The following is a 25,937-nucleotide window of genomic DNA, read 5'->3' as shown; positions in this document are numbered from 1 at the left end:
TGTTTTTGACATTTGTTGATAAGGATGGGGAGAAAGAGCATGACCTGACACAAGCCCAGGACACGTGGAGCAAATTCCTATATGTATATTTACATATTCTGTACATCCACTCAGAATTCAACGACAGGCCAATCATTTCACTGTTATCAGCCAGTTTTACAGGGATAGCAACCAAAACCTATATACCTATATATTTAATATATATATATTAAACTTTATCTCATAGAATCATTCCTCTATTGTTCCTACGATGCTTAAAACTGCTGACTTTTTCCAGCCTGTGCAGCCGTCACGCTCATAAATAGGGGCAGGTGCTGCAGGAAAGCCAGCTTACCAACTCATTAAAATGACGCTGACATGTGGTTTTATAGGAGAAACAACAAAAAACAACACAATCTTAATTTTTAACAACTGGCCTCAGATGTAAACATGTGAATGGACATGTGTGGTTGATTCTGAAAGCACAGATCGAAGAAGAGTCAGCAAACAAATGTGCAAATTATTTTTGTTTAGCTTCAACAACAAAAAACAAACAAAAACAAAAGTGATGCGCTGGGCTTGGCTCCTGCAGTCTCCATCAGCAAGACAAAAGGAAAAAAAAGCACACACACGCACACACACACCCTCAGGCTGTTGTAGAAATTTCACGTATTCAACAAGGACAGCAGTGTGTGTGTGTTTGCTGCCCTCATCGTCATGGTAACGCAGCCCGTGATAGCAGCAGATCAGTGGGGTGGAGGTGGGTGAAGTGTGATCCCACCAGCAGGGGGCGTTCCAGAATAGAAAAATAACTGGTCTCTGTCTCCACACGGTGTGTGCGGCTGGGCGTTCAGTCAGAGCAGTGTGGCGAGCGGCAGGCTGGGAGGGGCTAGAGCGTGATAAGGTCTACCAAGTTGCCCTTAGGTGGAGTCATGCTGTCTGGGAAGAAGTTGACGAGCGTATCGAAGAGCTGTGTCCGCTGAGCGTACGTCTGGTCTATGTCTGAGAAACCTGAGGGGGAGAAAGAAAACGCAGGTGAGCAGAGACACATGTACAGAGCAGAGCGCCATGCTTTCTGCTCCTCAGGCCGGGTCTAGAAGATGCTGACTGGAAACCATCTGTGTAGACTCAATGCACAGAATCAGGCCTCAGCACACAACCTCTCAAAGTAATCATGTAGACACATATATGGCTTTACATCAGCCCTCTTTTGTTTATGTGATGTAGTTTGTGAAACACAGACAGGAAGCAATAAAATATCATTTCAGCACCTTCTTGATGACGTTTGTCACAAGCTGGTTTTAGTCAGTGTGCAGTGAAGACAGGCTGTACAGATATCTGGTAATCCTGCACCTTCATCAACCTGAACAAAAGTGCTGCCTGAAGTGAAATACTGAGGTTTTGCAGACACATGACTGGTGACCATGTGACATTAACTTGTCCAGCATTTGGGACATGTGACAATCAATGAATCATTCTCCAGAGACACGGGAATAACGAGGGGAAAAGAAAGATTATTATCCAACAGACTGAGTGGCTGCTGGAGGTGGATGGCAGTCGCTGGTAAAGCTTCAGTCTCACTGTAAACCAGTCAGTGACCCATGGTCCCATCCCATGGTAACCACCCGTCTCTAGGGAAAAATGCCTAACCCCTACTGGTTGGCAGAGTCTTTTCTACAAACACTGGCACTCTGCGCAGGAGTGGAACTGTGAAACGAAGACCATTTGCCTTCAAAGTAAAAGTTGTGCCTCAGCGTTGCAACCAACTTGTTTCATTAAGTGCAACTTTTACTCTGAAAACCTCTCCACTTGCAGTTTCTGTCACACTTTTATAAAGACTATAAACCTGATGGTTCCCATGTGTGCAGAGCGTGAGCTTTTATGAACTCTGAACAGGTTCTTACCAAGAGGGATGAAGTCAGAGCTGGACTTGAAGAGCGCCGAGGGCAGCAGCTGGAACTGAAGCACACAGAACAAACGTCTGAGTCACTTTAACGTTCAACAGCAACGAACAAACAAACGCACTGATCAGAGTCCTGCTGCAGCAGGTGCTGCGCCGGTCTGAATGCAGATGAGGGCAGGATACACCTGAGCTCACGTCTGTCTACACAGACTCAACCTACCAACTGCAGCAGAGGCTTAACGCCTGCATTACTCACAAACCAGCAAGTGTTTAAAGCAGTGCTGTCAATACATCGTGATTAATCGCGCTTAATCGCAATTACTTGATCAATAGCCTGGCTGTAATTACATTTTTTCAACTTTATATTTAAGCTTGTAACTGACATTTATGCAGTTACAAGATACTAATAGGGAAGTATACACTAATATATATATTAGTGCTGTCAAACTATTAAAATGTTTATGCAGACTGATCACAGGGGAACTGTGGATTAATTTGGATTAATGATTAAACATCATTTATTTTTATTCTATATTAATCACGTTTCATTTTGCATGAGCAAACAGACTCGAGAAAAAAGGGCAAACATCGCACTTAACATGTTGAACATTCATGTAAAAACTCTGTAAACATGTATCCTCTCTCTGTCTGTCTTGGGGAGGCTTCACGTGCTCGAACGAGGAACCAAAGCTGTGTAAAGGTTCTCAGTGATGTTAACAGGTCTGCAGTTTGTTCCGCGTGGCGTCAGTCGATGTGTCCGAGGTCGACTTCCTGAGGCCCCGATGCTCCGCGAGTGTCCAAGCTGGGTGAGGCGTTAGCCAAAGTGCTAGCAGCATCCTGGCTAACGTGTGCTTCGAGTCAATGTGATATTTTAAGCTGGAAGCGCTTCGGTGAAAACAGAATTCCTTCTTGCACAACGTGCAAAATACCTTATGTGGGTCGACTGTTCCCTCTTATTTTTTTAATGCTAAATTTCCCACGGAGAGGGCCGAAGCGCGTTTATCATCTTCCACATCGAGTTGATTGGTGCAGCTGGCCGTCACTACACACCAGCTGCCCCGTGCGCATGTGCGCAGCTGACTCTACTTGGACAAACTGCCCAAAATGCCTTTATAGAAACACTGCAGGGATTCTGAGTCGCTCTGCACTCCAGGTGTGTTAAAAATTGTAATCCTGTTGCCCGTGATGGCGGATTAATATTAACACGTTAATTTTGACAGCACTACTTAATATTCTCAGTTTTATTATATGCACATATATGAATGCATTAAAAGACTGGATTGTATACAAACGTAGACGTTTAAGGGAAATCTTGTACCTCTTTGGTCTCATCCGGGTCTGTGTGGTCTACAGTGAGAGACAGGTCGTTCTGGAGATACTTCAGTGCACTCAGTGGCTCTGACTGGGCCTTTTCTTCAAACCTGTGAAACCAACACACAGTGATGACATGAATACCAACAGAGGAGGCTGCAGTTACAGCTACTGGCAACTTGATGGCAACAGAAGCAAAGCAACTAAGTGCATGCTAGATTCCCAAAGGTGCTAGACAGGAAGTACTCATCCCTTCTCACACAGATCTGCACCTCTGCATTGCTACTGCTACAGTTACACTTACTCTTTTTAACTTTATGTATGCAAATCATGTCACCACAGTCACAAAAGCTGCCCCAATTTATAACTTTATAACTATAAATGAAGCAATTTAAAAAAAAATCATATTTATTGTTAGTTTATCCCGTTGGTCACAGCGGGAAGAAAAAAAAAACTCTTTAACAAGAAGAAGCCCCCAGGAGTGCTGGGCTCATGAAGAGGCAGCTCTCTGCTGCAGCTGGCTGGGAGTGAGAAACAGCTTATATGTGAAGTAAGAAATAATATGAAAGTAGAAGAAGAATCTCAATAATAAAATCATTTAGATCGTGAGAGAAATCCAGAAGATTCCACGTTAAACTTGATAAACGGTTCACTTTAGAGGTGGAATACTTACTGAGCATTACTGCTCCAAGGTAAAGGGTTCAGGGTATAGACTACACTGCTGGCTGCTGGTAGCTTTTAAAGGCACAGACCTGTATTTTCTGATGAGGTATCTGCAGTGGCGGAGCAGGTATTCCTTGGAGGGCCGACACAGTTTGAGGGACCAAAAGTCATCCAGGCGCATCTTAGGAGAACAAGACTTCCCGGGGTTTCCCCCAAACAAGTAATGCACCTGCACACACACAAACAAGGATAAGATACATTTATCATTCACTCTTTAGTATGTTTTAGATATGTGCACAAGATAAATCTGCCTGTTGGTGTCTGCCGTATGAATAAAACACACCGCTCTCATCTGAATTTAGCTTCTAAAATACGTGTTGATCTGATCGAGCTGTAGGCCCGATGCAAACGAACCAGGCCTGTACTAGGCTTCGTTCCACTCCACTGTTAATCCACACTTCCTTCACATTTACCTGCTGTCTGTTTACACAGGAAGTCTCACTTTTACAATACAGTTTGAAGCACTTAAAATAAAAAAAGGTCAGACTTGTTGTTAGGTTAACATCGGTCAGAATGTCAAAGGGAAAAATGCTGGACTTCAGTCAAGCTGCGCAAATCTAAATTCTGCAAGTGACATAGTTGTTTGTTCATAGTGATTCTCCTTCTTTATTAAGGAAAAGGGGACGACCTACAAACAGTTTAAAGCATCATTAACTGAATTTTTGTTTTTTCACTGTAAACATTTCAACTTTGCAAGCACTGAAATTCTACGCAAGCGCTTCGTGTTGCCAGATGTGTGAACGGGCAGTGGGAGCTGGGCTGTGTTTGTGTAATACAGTGTACATTACTTTGTGCATCTCATCGTAGACCAGCTGGTGAGCAAAGCGTGGACATGGCTCCTCCTCCTGCAGAGCCTTGCTTGGGTTTTCTTTCACTGCCTGATCGTTCTTATACACACAAGACCTGAGCAGGAGCACACACACAACTTACATCAGCGGTAAAGATACACAACACTTCCTGAAGCCCTCGGGAACAACTGTTTGTTACAGCACAAACACACATTTGTGAGAAGCATTACTGACAATACTGCATTTCCAAGTCCTTCCAGTCACATTAACCCACAACTCCAACCTAAACCTGAATCATAAAGCCAAGTGTGAAACCTCAAACAACCATTTGATCGAGTTAAGAAAAATGTTTACGCCCCAACGTTTAAAAGTTGGCTGTCTCAAAGAGATGGGAGCCGCTCACACGATGCTGCAGGTGTCTCACTGAAGGATTTCACTGGACACAGAGTACAAGAACATTTACTGAACTCAATGTTCAGGAACACGGAGGCCTGCAGCCTGTTCTCACACACACACGCACGCACACACACACACACACACACGCACACGCACGCGCACACACACACACGCGCGCACGCGCACACACACACACACGCACACACACACGCACGCACGCACACGCACACGCACACACACGCACGCACGCACGCACACACACACACACACACACACACACACACACACCACACCCCCCCCCCCCCCCCCCCCTCAGGGATTACCAGCGCTGTGTGTGGAGAGGTCGTGAAATACTCTGCAGTGCTGACATTTGTATAGAAATGTTGAGTGCGAAGCGCATGCGAGTAGTGTTTGCATGCATGCTCTGCTGTGTGTTGTGGTGAACATCTTGGCTACAAAGAGCTGGTGTGTGAAAGTACTTCCTGTGAGTGTTGTTGTGGTTATGATCAGAGGAAGTTTTTAGTAGGACGAAGCGAGTGTTTATCTCTCCGTCTCCTACCAGTTGTTGCGGGCGATGTCGTAGATCCAGAAGGAGTTGCGCACATTTTCCTCGCGTTTGTCCTTGTCTTTACTGAGGCCGGACAGGACATGGATCTCGTTGAGTTCAGGGTCGATGGTGGCTCTCTGGGTGAAGCCCGTCATCGGCACTGCATACACAAGCGGAGCAAACAGACGGTCAAAGACAAACACATTTACCTGCAGGTCTGATTTAGCTAAATCAGGTCAGGGTTTCAAGCTGATAATAGCAAAACTTCTGTCTCCACAAAATGAAAGAAAGCGGCAGCGTTAGGGGCCATCAAAGAAAACTACTCGATAACATAGCAACGAGCACCATGGCAACAAGGACTGACACAGAAAGAAACAATGAACAGCATGCAAATGCAGCTCGGTGTGATCAGACATCCCAACACACACGGTTGATCTTCTACGATTACAGCGGGCTAAAGGATCGAGCCAGGTTAAAACAGCACGGGGGCGGGGTCTCTGCAGATCAATGATTAGAGCGAAGCACAGGAGGAACTGTGCACGGTTATGATATGAAATCCTAACGAGGAGCTCGAGTCTGCCTGCAGGCCTGAAGCACACATCGTTTACATCTTCATACTGCGCCATTTCATAAAATCAGGAATTCAATTAAAACCACAAATGCGGAGTTCTGGGTCAGCTATAACAAAACGTTCACACGTTATGACGCTGGCAGGTCAATCTAATGCAGCGCAAATGTCCAGTAGAAACAGTAGCCACAGCTCAGCTCACAGCAGCAACATGGAATCGTGACTCCACTGTCAGCACGGCTGCTTTTCCCTCCCTGAATCGTCCACACGATGGGCAGAGCATGAAATAAGCTGCTGACAGCTCAGCACTCAGCTGACTCAGGATGAGATGCTGTGGTGCTGATTTCATTTCTGGAAAATTACCATTTAAATGTGTGAAATTCAACTGATCGACTCAACAAATGTGTGTTTAATGAATTATTAATGATATTTCCGACAGAGCAACAGACTGTAAAGCTTTGTGAGGGGAGCCAATACTGGGTCAATGAGAAGTAATAATATAAGTTATTTATACCTTTGTTCCTTAAATTTTTAAACACATATCTGTACTTTGTACTCCTTAAACAGGCTCGTATACTTTGGCTTTTGACTGGACTTCTTTCAGGTCACTGGGCCTTATGAAAGGCAGGTGTGTTCAGGTACGAATCAGCAGCGGATGTCACACAAACACAGATGAAGAGTCGCAGTCAGGGGTCGGCCGGTTTGGAGTTTTGGCACAACACTGGAAGAAGTGCAGATGTGCAGATGTTGTGACTGCAGTTCAGCATCTAGTTGGCGATACCGAAGAGGAGCGTGCATGAAGGGAGTGACGTTTTCTGTTTGTCAGGTCATCGTAAATGCAAAGTTTCTATCAGCTCAACAAACATCAGCAAACACACAAACCAACACAACCTGCCTGCACCGCCCTCAAAAAAACCCCCAACCAAACAAACAAAAAACCTCCAACAACTTCAAGAACCGAATGTGTTAGCTTCACCCTGCAAACTACATCTGTTATAGTCGACAGTTACCAGTCAGCACAACAGGACAAGCTGGCGTTTCAGTGCTGAGCTCACATCAACATGAGACGTGTTTGGCTTCATAATCAAATCCTTTCGGTTCTTTCCTGCTCACATTTTTCATCAAATCATACAGATTTGATGATAGCTCCAGCAGGGTAAGACAGAGGTAAGTGGTGGGTAGACAAGGTCTATTTATACTGGCTTTGAGGTGAAGCTGAGACTGTAGCAGACATTTTAGTCGATCTGGCAGGAAGTGTCTGAAGAGTGGAGGAGCTCCTTAACCAGACAATCGTCATCTCTGTTCTGATAGCTCACAGAATCTATTAGCCTCGATCATTTTATCATATTGTTAATGTAGCTGAGTCAAACAGAGCCCAGAAGACTACAAGGCAGCTACCACAAACGTGCAAATGAATATCTACCACGAGAGGAGTGCTCTCAAACAAAGCTGTAGGTTTTTAGTATGAATTTATCAATACGTTTCAGAACTGAAGCTAGCGAGCTAGTTTAATAAAAGGGTGATATTTGTTTCCAGGGATGTGTTCAGTAGCGCCTCGTTTTCAGGGTCGGGACAAACCTTTAATATACGCTTAAAGTAGAGCACTGCCCTGAATACAGGATCTGTGATTCCTCTAATAGAAAACAGCGAATTCTCCTTTTCCAACGGTTCCTCGGCTCAACTTGGTTTTCAGGGTTTCTCAGTATAATACCTGGTACCAGCTACGCTGTTCAAGTGAACCGAGTCGAGCTGACACTCGGTGACTGATGAGGGACACCACTAAAATCTAAATCACCACTTTTGAAACCCGGCAGTGTAAAAAACTGATGAGGTCTGAAAATACGCTACGATGATTACAGGCCACCTGTATTTGTTGTTACTGATAGCTTAATCTGTGTCGTCTCTCCCTGTGTGCAGCTCTATAAACCAGTGGACCTCATCATCCAATATGAGATGTTCTTACCCATCCCAGAGTCTTTCTTGGTGCCATCAGATATGATTTCTACGTGATCTCCATCCACATCGTAACTGAAGAAATCATTGAGGTACGTCTTTGACCTCTGACCACCAAACACGTAGAGGCAGCGGTTCCTCTGGCGAAGAAACAGAAATAATGGCCGACATTAAAGTCAGTCGCTGACGGGATTGTCCTCAGAAATAGATCCAATGACGCACTCACAGTGTGGAAGAGCATGCAGTGCCCGATACGGGACTGAACATCCTCTGGGCCAGCGTTGCACGAGTCCTCCCGCAGGAGGCTCCACGTCCCCAGTTGGCAGTGGTAGGCGTACAGGCCGCTGAACTGCGGCTCCGACGTCCGGCTGTCATCCACGCTTCCATTACACGTCAGGATCCGACCGCCAAACGTGTAGATCATGTGCTTCTCAGAGTCCATGCACATCTGCAGGAAGAGCAGTTTGTCACTGTTAATAAAAATGCATCTCTGAGCTGAAACTAATTTACTTTGATTTAAATGCTTCAGATTAAATCAAAGCTTCCTTCATTACATTTTCTCCATTTGTTTTTTTGAGTTGAAGCTTTTTAACTGCCTTGTGTTTTCTTGGACACGACTCAGCTTTAAAATCATTCTGCCTAACAAATGTCCAAAGTGGGGATGTGTGCGACTACACGACTACTCGATTGCTCGTTGCTGTTCTTACGAGTCGTTTAACTAACTGTTGAAATTTAAATTTGATGCCCAATGCTGGTCAATTATTGTCCTAAATGTTATGCAGACATCTGCCACCAGATGGCGCATCGTTGTTTAAAAAAACTAATCCGTTAATAGGCTGATATTTTTGTTAACACCATCAGAATGAGATGGGCTCTCTATTAGTGCTACTCCTCCACATCAGGAGGAGACAGCTAAGGCTGTCAACTCCTGGGTAAGGCGTTCAGGCCCAGCACGTCCTACTGGGAGGAGACGCTGGAGAGATTACACCTATCGACTGGCCTAGGCGGTGTTTCCCAGGAGGAGGAGGGCCCAGAGGGAAGTCTGGGCTTCCTGCTGCACCCAAGATCCAACTTCAAAATAAGTGGGAGCAAATGGATGGATTCAGATCTATATTTGGTATATTTTAATAATAAGTTAAGCTCTTCTGTAGTAACACACTTTCATATCATATTTTAGTAGAACATGTGCTGTTGATAATGCAGGATGTGAGGTGCTGCGCTGTGAAGCAGCAAGAATGTGGAAAATGGTTTAAAATGCTCTTGGTTTTCAAGTTTAACTTGATGCCTGAACGTTTCTTGGTCGCCAGCAACAGCCCTGGTCCAAAGTGACAAACATCTGCCTTAGTTTCACCCCAACCCTAAGGTGACATCTTAGAGCTGCTTTTGGATGATGTTAAAAATAGTTAAGCTGCAGCATCTAAACGCTGCCTCTCAAAGAGTGAGGAGAGCACAGCACAGACAAGTCTCCACTGTTGCTGTGAGGTCACGTGTGCGTCACAGCTTTGTCGATCAAACAAACATGAACGCCAGCAGCAGCTACAGAGTATGACCACAAAGAGCTGCTCGTGTTTTTCAGCTTGGGCTTAGCCAGGACTCAAGTTGACTTCTGCTGGAGCTAAAAGTGGCAGCAAGACTAAGCCCTTTCAAACCAACGCAGCAGTGAAATGAAACCAATGTATATTTAACATTAGCTGTGCCACTTTCCTTTATCTGACATACACAAGGAAACTACACAAGGTGCACCTACCCTTTCCCCCTGTGGTCTTTATTTATGTGCAGGTTTGATGAAAACATTTTTGAATCCTTTTGTCTCGTACGCAAGGAAACGATGCACCGAATACAAGAGTTGTATTTATTTATACGTCACGGGGTGAACACCTAGTGCAAACATACTTTTACTCCACGTACATGAAGGTTGGAAATGTTTAAAAATGTGTGAACAAAAATTAAAGACATTTAGAGCTAAAACTAAAGATTTGCAATTACTAATCAGCTAAGGTAAGGCTTCTCCTTGAGCTGTTAAACTTAAGCCAGGTTCAGACTACACACAGCCCCTCCATCTCACCTCCTGTTGGTTCAGGAGTGGAGGCCTCTGTTGTGTCCGACAGTGTTCGGACACAATGGACAAACACGAGGAAGATGCAGTGAGTACACGTATTTAAAGAACTGGAGTCAACTAAGCAACTGACGGGGGTGAGTGGAGCTGAGTGTCAGGTCTGATGTGTGACAGAAGGTTAGCAGCAAGAGTCAAAGGGAAGGTGCCCAAGATGATGGTGAGACCTGTTATGATGTTTGCTTTGGAGACGGAGGCACTAACAAAAAGCAGCTGGAGGTGACACAGTTGAAGATTTTTGTTTTTGGAAGTGACAGGAAGGAACAGGACTGATAATGATTAACTCAGAGGGACAGGTCAGGTCGAGTTATCTGCAGACAGAGGAGGAGGAGGACGGCTTAAAGGTTTAGGACATCTACAGAGGAAGAACGGTAAATGGACGGGACAAAGGATGTTGAATATGGAGGGAAAGTGGAGTGTAAGAGATCGTTTTGCCTTTGCAGCTACCTGGTGGTCAAACACCAACTTTGGCCCTCCGTCGGCCGACGTATCCTCGCTTAGTAGCGTCCAGGTGTTGGCGTCTATGTCATAGCGGTAAAAATCGCTCTTCAGCGACTTGCTGTTCCTGACACTGGAGTCCAGGTAGCGGCCCAGCGTGTAGATCTGTCGCCGCTGTGAGTCGATGCACATCTTGTGGCATGAGCGAGCACTCGGACCACTCTGTTACACAGGAGACATGCTTACACGTATGTCTAACATGCACAGACAGTGATTTTTCTTTTCTAGTCAAAAACAATCAGAAGACACTGGTGAGTGTTTGATCACCTCTTTCTCTGTGTCTCTGGAGATGCAGGCCCACTGGTTCTCCTGCACACTGTATGCCCAGAAGTCTGCCAAATCCTGCGTCCCATCCCAGCCTCCAAACAGGTACACCGTCTCTGTGGGTTAGAAATGACCAGCACTGAGCCTTTTGTAACCATGCTCCTGCAAACAAGGTTGTTGTTTTTCCCTTAACCTCCTACGACCTGAACTCTTTCAGCATTTTGAACGTGTCTTTGCTATTTGGGCTGATTGGGACCTAAAGAATGTAAAAACAAAGCATCACCAGATTTTTACCTAATTTTTGTTTCTGAGAAAAATGAGATCCACATATGAGGACATTTGTTTCAAATTTTGATAGAACAGTGGCAGCATGATGTCCTTGTAAGTGGATATCAGGCCCTTGTAGAGAGAAATTAAGTATTTTGGTCTAGACGTCCCAAAATGTGACGTCCACATATGTGGATGGTCCTAGGAGGTTAAATAAGCATCTGTTTTCTTATTGTACATGAAATCAGAAAAGATATTATGTTGCAGTTCACAGCACCCACCATCACAAGTCTCTGTTCAGAACTACGTTTTATCAATAACACATGGTGGTGGGGGTTCAAACGGTGGTCTACTCTGCACAGCGGACTCTTCGGTCAGACGGGGTCAGCATGCAAACATGCAAAATTGAGATGATTTATGCTTTCGCTTACAGGGGAAAGCTAAAGCTACATTTTCCATGATTTGACAAGCAAGCCGAGAGATGGCGCGTTGCAATGTAGCATGACTCTTTAAAGCGCTCTCTCTGTTGTGAAACTTTGTTTGGGTCAAATTCAGGCCAGTGTAGCTCAGGCAGATGGGAGATGTAGGAAGCTGCGAGAATGAGTTGTAAAGACACAAAGTATTATGAGTCACTGGAAACGACCAACAATCGGTTGATTTGTGTAAAGGATTAGCAGGAATTTGGGATTTAAAGTGCTTTCAGATCACATTCCCCCTTTGAAGTGACACACTGTGTGGAGGTAAATATGACGCTCGTGAAGCAACAGCTTTGTTAAAAAGCCCGTTTTGTGCCAGAAGGGCGATTAAGCAAAAACATAACAAAAGGTGACGGGAAAGAAAAGGAATATATGAGCAGGGTGTTTATAAAACACTGGTTTCACCATGAGATCATGATGTGCTTGCTTCATACAAAGTGGAAATCCCCTATTCAAGTTCTTTTTAAGCATATCAGCATCTGTGGCAGTATATGATGTATATGACCGAGTGTACATAAGCCTGGAAACGGCTGCAAATGAGCACTTGGAATGAGGCAAATATATGTAATTATATCCAATAATTAATAATTCTGCCATAAAGCAACATTTGAAAGTCCATAACAAAAATGTTATTTTGTATCATCATCTAGAGGCCGAGCTAAAACTACAGAGCAAATCAACATTTCTGCAAAAACAGCCTCCGTGCCTTCCTGTCAGTCCATCTTTTTGCTGACTGCAGGTCTTGTCAGATGAAGGCAGCTAGCATGACATGAGTATGATTGGTTTAGTTTGGTTGGCACCATGGCACCGTCATTCACCTCCTACATCGTTCCCTCGCTCACCTGGAGACCGCTGGAAGCACTGTGAGAATCATGTTCTTTGATTTCTCCAGTGCCTTCAACACCATTCTTCCCTCGGTTCTAAAGGACAAGCTGGTGAACTCTGGAGTGGACCATCACCTCACTACCTGGATCCTGGACTACCTCACCGACCGACCACAGTATGTGAGGACTCAGGGCTGTGTGTCGGACAGGGTCGTCTGCAGTACGGGGGCCCACAGGGAACGGTTCTGGCTCCGTTCCTCTTCACCATCTACACTGCAGACTTCTCCCACAACTCCACCCAGTGCTTCCTGCAGAAGTTCTCTGATGACTCTGCAATAGTCGGCCTCATCACTGATGGGGGACGACAAGGAGTACAGAGGTCTGACCCAAGACTTTGTGGACTGGTGCCAGCTGAACTACCTCCAGATCAACGCCAGTAAAACCAAGGAACTGGTGGTAGACTTCCGCAGGCACAAGCATTCTCCACTGCAACCACTGAACATCCAAGGTATGGACATTGAGGCTGTGGACAGCTACAGGTACCTTGGTGTTCATCTGAACAATAGACTGGACTGGACTCATAACTCAGACGCCCTCTACAGGAAAGGGCAGAGCAGGCTGTACCTGCTGCGGAGACTCAGGTCGTTTGGAGTGGAGGGCCCACTCCTGAAGAAATTCTATGACTCTGTGGTGGCTTCTGCTATCTTTTATGGTGTGGTCTGCTGGGGCGGCAGCATCTCTGCTGGGGACAGGAAGAGACTGAACAGGGTGATCCGAAGGGCCAGCTCTGTCCTAGGATGCCCTCTGGACCCAGTGGAGGTGGTGAGTGACAGGAGAACGGCGGCTAAGCTGTCATCCCTGATGGACAACATCTCCCACCCCATGCAGCAGACTGTGACAGCACTGAGCAGCTCCTTCAGTGGGAGACTGCGGCACCCACGGTGTGGGACGGAGAGATTTCGCAGGTCTTTCCTCCCCACTGCTGTCAGACTCCATAATAAAGACTTTAACTGATCAAGCACACACATCCATACATATGCAATAATACTAAGTGCAATAATCCTTTCTGTCATCGTTGTATTTTTACTCAGTTGTATATAGTATTTGTATTTGTATTCTATTTTTATCTTATTGTATATTTATTTTATTCTACTGTATATAGTATTTTATTTTATTCTATTCTGTACAGCTGTGTACTGTATTTATTCTTATTGTATTCTAATTTTTGCCTCATAACTTTTGCACTGTCCACTTCCTGCTGTGACAAAACAAATTTCCCACGTGTGGGACTAATAAAGGTTATCTTATCTTATCTTATCTTATCTTATGTTTGCAATGCAAACTTCGACCAGCTGGCGTGGGAGCTGAGAGCTGCTGACATCCTCAGCTCAACATAAGACAAACTGGTTTCCGCTGACATGTTTCAGGTGTTAGTTTGTATTTTGTTAATCACATTATTAACTAGGGCTGTTCGATGTAACGATATATATCGGATGACGATATAAAAACATCTATCGTTTCATTTCACGCTATCGTTTGTTTCGTGGTGTTGCAAAATAAACTGTTTACAGTAATATTTGTTCATGGTTCTGATGTCCCTGTAGTGGTTATATTCATTTCTTAAAGTTCTCTCTTTCTCTTATATTTTATATAACCACACTACAGACGGACAAGCGCCTGTTTTTATGCGTTGTCGTTAGCAACAACGACGGTAAAACCATCACGTGTCCGCTTGTTTATTTTCCACATAAACTTTTCACAATAAAGCTCAAGATCCTGTTGAGACTTTTCAAAATAAACGGAATCATGTGAAAGAGGAGATTATTTACGGATGAGAAGTAAAAAAGAGCCGCCAGGTGCTAAAAAATAAACCTTAGACTCAAACGTTAGAACAGGCTTTTCCCCGCAGCACGCCGTGTAATAAATACTCACAAAGAAAACGGCGCCGTTACAACTTATGTCTAAAAATGTGTCGTTTCATGCATCGTTAAAACACTCGACTCAGCTACACGACGCCCAGCTGGAAACACTTCACCTACCTGAGATTCACAGAATTTACAGAAAATGTTACATGTTTGTGATTTATATCGTTATCGGACGACAGATGTCTGATATCGGGAGATGAGATTTTGGTCATATCGCACAGCCCTACTATTAACTGCAGCTTTCCACATGTCACGCTATAATAACTCCCACCATGTGGCAACTGTCTGAAAGGACTCGAGGTTCATGTGATAGAAATATAATTTTATATGGTATAAGTTTATTGTTAAATTACTGAGTAAAATATATTCATCAACTTTGTAAGTGTACTGTTAAATGTTAAATTTACTGCATTCTTTGTATTTTGCCTCCAAGCAGCCAGACTGTCATTTTTTAAACTGTTGTCTTGTGCAAGCTTTCTAAAAGGTCTTCCAGAGTTTTTCTTTGTGTTTGTATTGTTTCATGTAAATTGTTGTAATGACAACAAAATGTCCAAACCAACAGGCTTTACTGAAACACAATCAGTGCAGCCTCCCACACAACCACAACAAATGCTGCATATCATCCAGAAACCTCAGGAAAACCCTGGATAACCAAGTGTTCTGTCCCTTTGTCCCTCTCATGCCGTAAACATTTACCAGATAAGCTGTGTGTTCAAATAGAGAGCGGTTCATCATAACCAGAATGTACAGTACAAATCCCAACAGCCAGTAAAGGGACTCAGATCAGGGGCTGTGACGCCATAGCTTAACTGGTCCTTCCTTGTGTTTAAATAAATAAAACAAACTGACAAGAAATTCTAAATAAAATAAAATAACACTAATTACGAGAATGTAAACGATATCAGGCACCGGACAGAGAAATCACTGGGAAGTCCTGCACCACAACTCCTGTGGTGGGACACAGAGGTCAGTGTGTGCTGCCTGATGCAGAGCAGAGATGCTGCCTTCTCCCAGCTCATACACGAGCTGCAGACACTGCATCACTCAGTCTCACATACACACACTAACAATGCAGGCTTCTGTTTTTCCTGGCAGCCAGCAGGGAAGTACACTGCCAACAATGTTGTCAGATCCAAGGGTTAAAATAAATTAATTCATTAAAAAGCAGCGGTGCGTCTGTCGAAACAAAAGCCGAGATTAATGTGTTTTTACAAATAGAACGGTTTGGTTGGAAGGAGAACGTTCGAGGTGGGGGAACTGTGGAGGGTTCATTTGATTAAACGGCAGCAGAGCTTTGCGAGCTCAGTGTGCATAGGTGGACGTGAGTCATAGCCAAGTCATAACAGTGCGCTGTGTGAGTCTCACCAGTTTGGACGTCAATGACCATTTGATGTCCTCCCCTCATCCCCGGCCTGTTGTCGTCACCGTCACCTGCAAAGAGAAAAGAGGATGGAAAAGACAAAGATGGAGTGTGAGCGTGGGGGGGACAGACGACGAAGCAGAGAGGTGAGGCGTGGATCAGGCAAAATGGGGTGGAGCGAAGGGATGGGCGGGGCAGCAAACAGACAAGAAAGACAGCGCTGCTTTAGACAGGTGGCAAAGTTGTCAGCATGTATTGAAATGTGTGATAAGCGGGAACATTTCCCACTGGAAAGATGGGCTCACTGTTCATTTCGTCGTGGTTGATTTCTTGGGCGCTTGTACCTTTGTTGCATTTGGGGATGATCTGACTCCACCTGGGCTTGTACTCCTGCTGGCTGATGTACTGGTTAAACAAGCCGTCTAGCAAGAGGACACATGAATCAAATATGAGAAAGAAAACAAGCGTAATCCCATGAGCATTTCTCTCAGTCAGAACAAACACTATGGCTGCATACCTCTCACAGCTTTGTCTATCAGCTCCTCACAGGCATCAAAGTCTCCTTGCAGCACCAGTCGGTCGTGCAGGTGGGTTAGCATGGGGTGCTCCAGAGCTATTCGAGTCTTCTTCTGCAGCGACTCGAAGGCCTCTGTGTAGTTATGCTGTCGGAAGTGCTTCAGGCAAAGGCGGATGGCTTCCTGTTCTCGGTACTATAAGGACATGATGGAGAGCAAACTGATGAGTTCAACTCACTGCACGAATGCTTGGACCACACCCGACTCAGCATCAGGTCTATCAAACACGTGTGAAACCAAATGACACTGAAGGTTGAGTATTACGCCTCAAAGCTTTTTTAAAAACAAAAACACAACGCAGCGCATGATGCCACCAGTCTAGTATTTTACATTATGCTGCCTTCACACGTATATGAACTCAAGCGACGTTCGATTCTTAATCCATACGGTGGTTATGAGCATCGTGTTCCAGAAGCGCATTCGTGAACTCAGACACAGTGATGCTGGACGAGGCCTGGCTCCCAGTCTCCACTCCAATTCATCCTAAGGGTGCTTTTTTGGGGTCGAGGTCAGGATCTGTGTAGGCCAGTCAGGTTCTTCCACACCAAACTCCCTTATCCATGTTCCAACAGGACGGCGACATCCCCAACTGTTCCCACAAAGTTGAGAGCATGAAATTGAGAGTGTCTTGATTTGCTGAAGCATTAAGAGTTCCTTTCACTAACGGGCTGAGCCAACAGTCCCACCCCACAGTCCCCCTCCACCAAGCTTCACACTTGGCAAGACGCAGTCAGACAAGTAGCATTCTCCTGGCAACCACCAACCCAGACTCATCCATCAGATTGTCAGATGGAGAAACCTGAATCATCACTCCAGAGAACACGTGTCCGCTGCTCCATAGCGTCTAGGGGTGGGTGCTTTGCACCACCGCACTGGATGCTTTACAGTTGGAGGACTAGATACAGCCGCTCAGCCATGCAAACACCCGACAGGTGTAGCCTGCCAAAACCTGCAGGATACTGTTGTTCAGAGCAGCGGCTACTGTCGTCCTGTGAACGACTAGTTCATATAGTTAGTTAAATGTTTCTGCCATTGTTAAGGGACCGGTGTATCTGTGCATTGGTCCTACACAAAGCGTGTGCACTGAACCATGTTGTGGCCGTGTACTGTCACAAGGAGGCAGCATCAAAAATATATGGAACATCGAGTCTCTGGGAAATTCTTTTTGTGTGTGAAGTCGTTAGTCCTTCAGCCGACTCTGAACAAGACAGAACATCTAAGTTACAGCTTCTTTTAGTGACATGAAACTGAACAAGATATACACGCACACACACACACACGTGCGCGCGTGTGAGAGAGAGAGAGAGAGAGAGAGAGAGAGAGAGAGAGAGAGAGAGAGAGAGAGAGAGAGAGAGAGAGAGAGAGAGAGAGAGAGAGAGAGAGAGAGAGAGAGAGAGAGAGAGAGAGAGAGAGAGAGAAAACAAACTGCCTGAAATGGGGATTTTGACTCAGTCTGTGCTCCAGATGTAAAGTGCGAGCAAAGTACTCAAACACGACTAACTTGCATGAGCATGTACACGTCCACCATCCGGCAGAGTATGCTAGGCTATCACCAGCGTCTGCAGCTCCATCAAGCATTTGGGCGCACTCTGAGATGTTTAAATAAACAGCTGTATATTGGCTATAATTTGTAAACTAAAGTAAACTGGAAACAGCTGAACTAGTGAAGCAGCAACAAACCACATGCACAGATATTGTTGATGGTTACGGGTCAGGGAAGGAATGGCTTGTGTTAGCACTGTTAATGTTAGTCACTAATCCAAAAGCACCACACATTTCAGCAGTTTGTTAGTTCTCTGTTTGTAGGAACCTCCCTGATCAGAACACGGCTGCTGCTGGTTAACTCGAACAGTAGCAGGTACAGTTATTTTATATTCTTCATGTTGTAGTAAAATATACAAGAAACGATGTGGTCGTAAGAAGCACGGGTATAATGTCCCGGCTCCTTCATATGCAAGTTAATGATTAAGCTAGCAACACATGTACAGCAGAGACCACACGATACCACTTTACAGCAACATTAACTCATGTGAGCAGGTAGGCGGACGATGAGAATTGTCAGCAGTCTGGAGATATTTTAAGACAACAAAAGTAAAGGAGCCTGCCAGCTCGGCTCTGCTACATCGTCAGAGGAGGAGGAGGACTGAGAAAAAGTTCATTTGTCTCATGTAAAATATCTAAAGTCCTAACCAAACACAAACTGCAACGAGTCTGCTAATGTGTGTGGAAGCAAATGGCGACAACCGACACTGGAGACATCACGGGAAATGTCCAGAGGCAGACAACCAGCAGGAGAAACCAAAAGAAACTGCAGCTCTTTGCCTTTACAGGATTAGAGCATAAATTTAAGCCTAAACTCGAATCAGCAGATAAAAGCAGGTTTTTCTTTGCTTACATTTGAAAGGCATGGCCTAAAATCCACAGAGGCCAAACTATCTTTTGTAATTAAGTAATAAACTACGATATTCATAAATTACATGGAATCCAACACATGAATTTAAGACAGAAGTGAAACTATGTGAATGCAATTAAAGAAACTGTCCCAGAGACAAACTGAGTTTGTGGGTTTCCAAATGTAATCAGCACCTCTGACATCCCAGAAGTTTTCATTCAAGCTGATATTACGCAGGAAGGCAAATCCACTCTTCCACCTCTGCCCCACCCCTCTAACATCCAGGCTGAGGCCTACCTTGCTATACCAGTTAAGGCAGGGCTGCACCACATCTGGGTCTTCAATTCCATGCAGCTCAATGTACCAGATGCTGAAGTTGAAACTCGGACCCCAAGACATCAGAGGCACTGAAGTTAAACAAACAAGTGGTAAGAAGTGTTAACAGCAACAAACACATGACAACACAAAGCGTGCCAAACTGCTCTCACCTATTTTGACAAATCTGCAGGGGAACATCTGCTCGTCGATCTTGTGCTTTAAGGTGAACGTTTCCTTGTTGTAGTCATTCTTAAGGCCACTGGCAGATGGAGAAAGACAATCAACATGACACAGCTGTTTCACTAATCCTACTGGTGAGTTGAGATACCGACTGAATCCATTTGCTGGACAGCCCTCCACCTCTGGCAGCTAACTAGACTTCATGTGTGGCCTTGCAGCTGCAGTTCAGGCTGTTAACAAACATGCAGCCTGCTAATGCAGCTCTTCAGCTGGATGGACTCATTTGCCAGTTGCAGGTTCTCCAGAAACAATTTGCAACAATTGAAGTTGCACATTTACAACTACTACAATCCTCTGTTCTTTGAATTTGTATTTATTGAAGTTCAAATTCAACATAACACCTGAGGCAATTTATTACTTAAGACAATTTTTAAAAAAAATCTGTTCAACCAGTGAATTTCTGTCAACTAGAAGTCGTCTCGACAGCCACAATTGAGAGCACTTCTGATGGCACTGTCATTCTCCTGGTATTGTGTCTACCAATAAAGACACTACAGGACCAGACAAACACAGAAACATGTCTCCCTGAAGCTACAGGGGCATCTCACCTGGACAAAAGCTCGGTCATGTTTTCTTCGCTCATCCCACCAAACACTTTGAACTTCTTCAAGTTGCACACATGAGTCTTCTCATATTTCCCAAAGGTGATGCTCTGAACAATTGCTGGCCTTTCCAATTTTAAGATTAAAAACTGTGGAAAGAGATCAAGACAGGTGAAACAGACTGAAAGCACAGAACAGAGTTATGACGTATTTAGTGCTTGTAGAGAGCTCCAGGAAATTTGCCTGAAATTATGCCTGCCCCGTCGCTGTGAAGGGATTCTCTCCTTATCTAAACGACTACAGCATCAGGTAAGTGGCAGCACAACACACTATGAACTGCATCCACATGTCACTGGTGCTCTAACAAGCCAAGACATCAAATGACAATCCACCCATGGCCACAGCACCGATTAAACAGGAAATGTGAAAACATTTAAATCCACAGAGACCAACATGTTCACATCCGCTGTGAAAGCATCAATATCAATCTGAAATGAAGCATTAATGAATCACACAAACTCCCCACCTTTACGGTAAATAAAAAAGTAGCAACACTGAGTTGACTTTCCATTTTGTGTTTGTAATGAGACAACGTGTGATGAAACAATGGGCTCCTCCCATCACCCTCCCGTGACGACTCACATCCAAGGTTATAATTTACTCACCAGTAATTTGGCACACAGTTTTTTAATTAGTCGATGGAGGTGGGGGTACGCTACTGATTTGAACGTCATGTTTTGGACAATCACACCAGTTTGAATTTAACCCTTTAAGACCTGCCATAGAACCAAGTCCACCAGAGCTTATAGTATATTTTTACATGCTGTGGGGCCATTTTTGGGAGCATTTCAAGTTGCAACCATTACAGCCCAAATTTTAATAATATGTCTGCATTAAGTGCATAGTAATTACATAAATTGCGAAAAACTACAAAAACTTATCCCTCAAAACTGTAAATACAAAAAAGTTAAAAGTTGCACAAAATAGTTTCCCACCACAGGAAATTTATTTTAAGTCTTCATAGTTTTATTTTTGAAATACACCAATTTTTATATACTGCAGGAAAAACGAAAATAAATATTATAATGCAAATTTGCAAAAAAAATAAAATAAAATAAATTCCACAAAATGACGTCACTTCCGGTTTCGGGCAGGTCATGGCGGACATGCGATAGTTCACGCTGATGGACGTAGGAAGTGTTACGAACAGCTGATCGGATCGGCAAAACCTGTTTCTGGAATATTATGTTTTTGTTGCTGCAAGTGCTTTTTATGCAGTTTTTGCAAAGCTATATGTGGAAGGAAACCGTGACCGAGGACAAGCTGATGGCATCAGATGTAAGTACAACTCCTCCGGTTTAATATGCAAAACAAATTATTGCGCTAGCTTACACGGTTGCAGAGCTACCGGGATTTAAAAATAGTTACGCAAAACGGAGCGTGCTGCTCTGACCGGCTTTAAAGGGTTAAAAACGTATCCCAACACTGAAGGTTTCCCTGTGGACGGTGAGCTACATGACCTGCTGCTGTCAGTGTGGATTCGTGTGAAAATGCTTCCACTCTGGGATTCGATCATGTGGTTTTCAGAAGCAGCACAAATGAACAATCTTAGTGTTGTTTTCTTTATGAACAGATCCCATCGGCAAGGATGCAATCTCCCAGGGGGAGGACAGAATGCCCCCCAAGCCCCAAAACTGTTTAGTTTATGCTCCACGTTTTATAAAAAATGGAAAGAAATGTTCTGCATCATTTCTCATGGGGAACTGTTACTTTAGATTGACAAATCAATTGTTTAACCAGCAGTTTTCTACCATCCAAACACCGCCTACTCCTACTCTAAATTACAGGCAGATTCCTGCAGTTTTCCTTCATTTAAAGCATAAAGGACATACCTGAGCTGCAGAATTATTAGAATTTGTGAAGCCTGCGTAACACCCAGCTGCTCTACTAGAAACCGAGTATTTTGAGTCTGGGGTGCTCAGTCCTCCAAGTGAGTGGTTAACCATTGTTTTGCAATGTTTCACTTCCTATTGTCAGTCAATGCAAACTTTCAGATTTAACCTCAAAGTCGTGCAACACTATCTATGACGGTGTTGTCAAAGGGAGTCAATGAGTTCAAGAGAGAGGAAGGCAAACTTTTTCTTTCAGAAGTGTGAACGTAAACAGTTGCTGTTGCTGCTCACTGCTAGGTGGAACCTCCTCATACAGCTGCAAGATAAAGTTAGTGAACTCTTTGGAATTGAAGCCTTAAAAACGAAGCCTCCTGCAGTCGTGCTGCTGTTCGAGGACCCGTCACAAACCTGGATAAATGGGAAGGTTGTATTTGGTGTGAAATGGGGATCCGTGCACTGTGGTAACCCCCTGGGAAATAAGAGAGTAGCTAATCTACATCGCCTGTGTAGGCTCTCAGTCATCCAGGCCATAGTTAAAATTAGGGCTGTTCGATTTAAGGAACGACATATATCTAAAGACGATATGAAAACGCCTGTCGTTTCATATTAAGCTATCATTTGTTTTTTTTCATGGTTTTGATGGTCACCGTAGTGGCTACATTCATTCCTTAAAGTTCTCTAACCTTACTCCTAAACGAGGGGCTCCCTCTGTAACATATGGTTTGTTTATGTCTGACACAGACCAGAAAACTGTAAAATTATGCAGGAAAACGAACCCCAACTCAGACTAGGGCTGTGCGATATGACCAAAATCTCATATCCCGATATATATATCGTTATATCAAACAGCCCTACCTCAGACTCAAACACGACAAACCTTTTCATACACCTACGCAAGAATCATGTGAGGGAGTTTACGGATGAGAAGCAACAAAGAGCCGTCAGGTGCTCAAAATAAACCTCAGACTCAAAGGTAGTAAATACAAAGAAAATGGCGGCCGTTACAGTCAAAACACTCGACTCCAGCTACACGACGCCCAGCTGAAAACACTTTACACAAGTCGAGCTGCCTGAGATCCACAGAATTTACAGAAAATGTGAAATTTTGTGATACATATACCGTTGTCGGGGCGATAAATGTCTTCTATCGGGATATGAGATCTTGGTCATAGTGCACAGCCCTAGTTAAAATAGACCCAGACCATGATGCTTCACATGCGAAATTTAGATACTGGCATTCATTCTGCCCAAACATAGAATCGTTTTTGCCAAAAATGTCATATTTGTCTCATCTGGTATTAAAACTTTACTATTTGGGGTTTTTTTTTAGGTTTTTCTTATATCAAGACAATTCCTATTCACTTTTTTATTATCATCTTATTTGTAATCGACAAAATAAACGTCCTTTTTGTTAACATTGATACATTTGTTGGACCTAAAGTAAAAACTGATGACAGAGCTGCATCTCATCTCCTTACTATGAATTACAAACATTCACTTAATGTTTCTTATCTTTGTCCAACCCTTTGAATTATTATTTCAGTTAGTTTGTGTATAACTGACTTTTTTAAAATATCACATTTAGGCACATTCACACTTGCTGAGAAGCTTTTAATCCACTCACTACTCTTACATCAACTTGAGTAACTGAGACCTGACTTAAAACCATGTTACATTCAGGCAGATCAAGGTCAGCCTTGAGATATTCCATGTACTGAGCACTCAAATATAAACAAGCCCAGCAAGACACTGTAAGCGAGGCCAACCCCCCCAAACAACTGAAAGCATAGGTATGCTTTTCACATGACTTTACCATTCAGTTAGAAAACAACACTGTGTAAATAAACATTAATAGTTCTACTGAATAACATTGGATTCATTTTTATTAAACTGTAAAACACAAACGGCATAAACTGTTGAGAATTCACACCTGCAAGAAAAATAAGTCTAACAGAGTGAATGTATAATGGTATTGTAAAGCGCTTTGGGTGCCTTGAAAAGCGCTATATAAATCCAATCCATCATCATCATTATTATTATTATTATTATTATTATTATTATAACAATAAAGAGGAAAAGCACCAGACATGATGAATGATGGTCTACCAGCAACAGCTGGAGCAAGGTCGAGCCAAAGAATGTAAGTGTTCAAGTGGAGTTACAGAAGTTGATGAAAACCCATCAAGTTAAATGCAAAGGAAGAATTCCCACAAGTGTTACCTGTTTAAAACAAACAAACTTACTTTTTTGGTGAGAAGGTTACAGAAAATGGAGTACTGGTTATTGTATCAGTAATAACACAGACGTGACGCAGAAGTGTGATTGACATGTTTTCAAATGCCCCATCTTAAAATGTCAAAATTTCCCAAAGAGCATTCCCAGTAAAGCAAAGGGTTTCTCAATCCCATTGGCCTCTCTGTGCAGACTGCAGTTTCCTGTTTATGCACCTTCACAAGATGCACCCTCTCTAAAATATTAATGTTAATTAATTAGCCAAGCCAATTACCTATGAACTGTGACGCTATGAACCTACACAAATCACGACTTTCATAGACAACTGCTGTTCCAGGTCAACAAAATTAAAGCTCATCAGAAATGAACCTACCTGTGGAGGATAGTTGCTCTCAGAAGACCACCTGGAGGACTGATCGTTAGGTTTATCCACCAAGATATTCCTAAACAAAATAAAGAGACAAGTATTTACCCACTGTGGAATACCATCCCACCAAGTGAGCAGAAAACGCGGAAAGACAGCAGTGCAAGGTTGAGCCGAATACAGGTCTGTGTGTCCTGGAAGCTTATGACAGTAGATTTATCACATAACAAAACTACTTTCTTGTAGTCACGCTACATTCTGTTAGAAAGCTCATTTAGGTAACTGTTGTTGTCAGCCAACTAGCATTAAGTCAGCTACTGCTGAACTGTTTGCTGAGTGCTGAACCAGCAACAGGCGAAAGCCGCGGAACTATGGGTGACTTCGTTTATATTAGATTAAAACATGGGTGCTGGCGTGAGCGACAAGTAAGTTTTCCTTTCGTTGCAACAGTTTCAGGTAGCCTATAACCAAGCTCATTAGCATAGCTGCTAAAGCAAAGCTCTATGGTTAGATAACAACAGCTAGTTGCCTACTTCAGCTCTGGAGTCCAGTTAGCTAACGTGGACGTTCGTTTTTCACGTATTAAGATACCGAAGTGTACACTACGTAATCAAAGCGTAAAATATTATACAGCTGTGACAACGGAAGTAACAAAGAATAATCTGGGCGTGTTCCAATGCCAAGTTTTCGGGGTTGTCACTCTCGAATAATATAACTATAAGAGAAGAATACACCATTCAGTTGCTTTGTTTACGTTTTGAGATAACGCTCCAATTGATATCCTACACTGAAGTAGGAAACTGTCCCTTAGTTGCCCACACATTTCACAGAAATTACTGAGCGTCATTTCATCACACAGAAAGTACATCGTAAGCTATTGCTTCCAACAAACGTTTAGCGGAAAAACAACATTATCATTATCGGGCGGCTAAATATCCGAAACCAAACGCCCCACACGGTAGCTAGCGCTAGCTTGCTCGCAGACAAGCTAGGCCAGTCGCGCAGGGTGGAAGAAACACAAGTGCGCCGAGATGACAAAAGACCACCTTCCACCGCAAAACCTAATGCATACGCTGGGCCAGAGGATGGGAAAGATACTCACTCAGGTAAATATGTAGACGAGTAAGAGCTCCATTTAAAAACGCTGAAAGTGAGGACTCTGCTCTCGGGAGCGACAGCCATCTTGTTGCAGAAAATAACAGACAGCGAGAGGTTAGCAAGGAGCGAATATTGACAGCTCTTAAAGAGACAGTACACATATTTGTGTTGTTTACGAAGCCTCCTCGGTAGCATGAACACACTGCACGATACAGTTATCACGTCAGCTCTTCATATTCATCGTAACAAAACTCGTATTTTTTTAAATTATCATTTTTTCCGAATATCATTCCAGCTGAAACATGTTAATTTCAATCGATAAAACATAAAAAGCGAATGATAATAAAATAATAACAATACCTCCATCACATTAATGTGGCCACAGGCCA

General features: G+C 43.6%; 1 protein-coding gene across 2 annotated transcripts; it reads right to left on the bottom strand.

Annotated features, from left to right (window-relative positions):
• Positions 1–69: 69 nt before the first annotated feature.
• Positions 70–25,937, bottom strand: mkln1 (muskelin 1, intracellular mediator containing kelch motifs). Of its 2 annotated transcripts, none has more exons than XM_026146342.2 (19): positions 25,909–25,937; positions 25,553–25,632; positions 24,460–24,529; positions 19,969–20,111; positions 19,351–19,439; positions 19,160–19,269; positions 16,413–16,605; positions 16,201–16,317; positions 15,901–15,966; positions 11,047–11,159; positions 10,729–10,941; positions 8,395–8,616; positions 8,179–8,308; positions 5,660–5,807; positions 4,705–4,819; positions 3,946–4,085; positions 3,201–3,303; positions 1,884–1,938; positions 70–990 (listed from the first exon to the last, which is right to left on the bottom strand). In XM_026146342.2, the coding sequence occupies exons 1-19, from the start codon at positions 25,912–25,914 to the stop codon at positions 869–871; spliced, it is 2,235 nt and encodes a 744-aa protein (XP_026002127.2). In that variant the 5' UTR covers positions 25,915–25,937; the 3' UTR covers positions 70–868. The 2 variants fall into 2 exon arrangements, with proteins under 2 accessions (XP_026002127.2, XP_026002129.2); XM_026146344.2 differs by having other exon boundaries at positions 16,240–16,317; positions 25,909–25,929.

Source organism: Astatotilapia calliptera, chromosome 17 (genome assembly GCF_964374335.1).
Source record: "Astatotilapia calliptera chromosome 17, fAstCal68.1, whole genome shotgun sequence".
Classification (NCBI taxonomy): Eukaryota; Metazoa; Chordata; class Actinopteri; order Cichliformes; family Cichlidae; genus Astatotilapia; species Astatotilapia calliptera.
The sequence above is the reverse complement of the archived record's forward strand: the minus strand, read 5'-3'. Positions and strand labels throughout refer to the sequence as shown.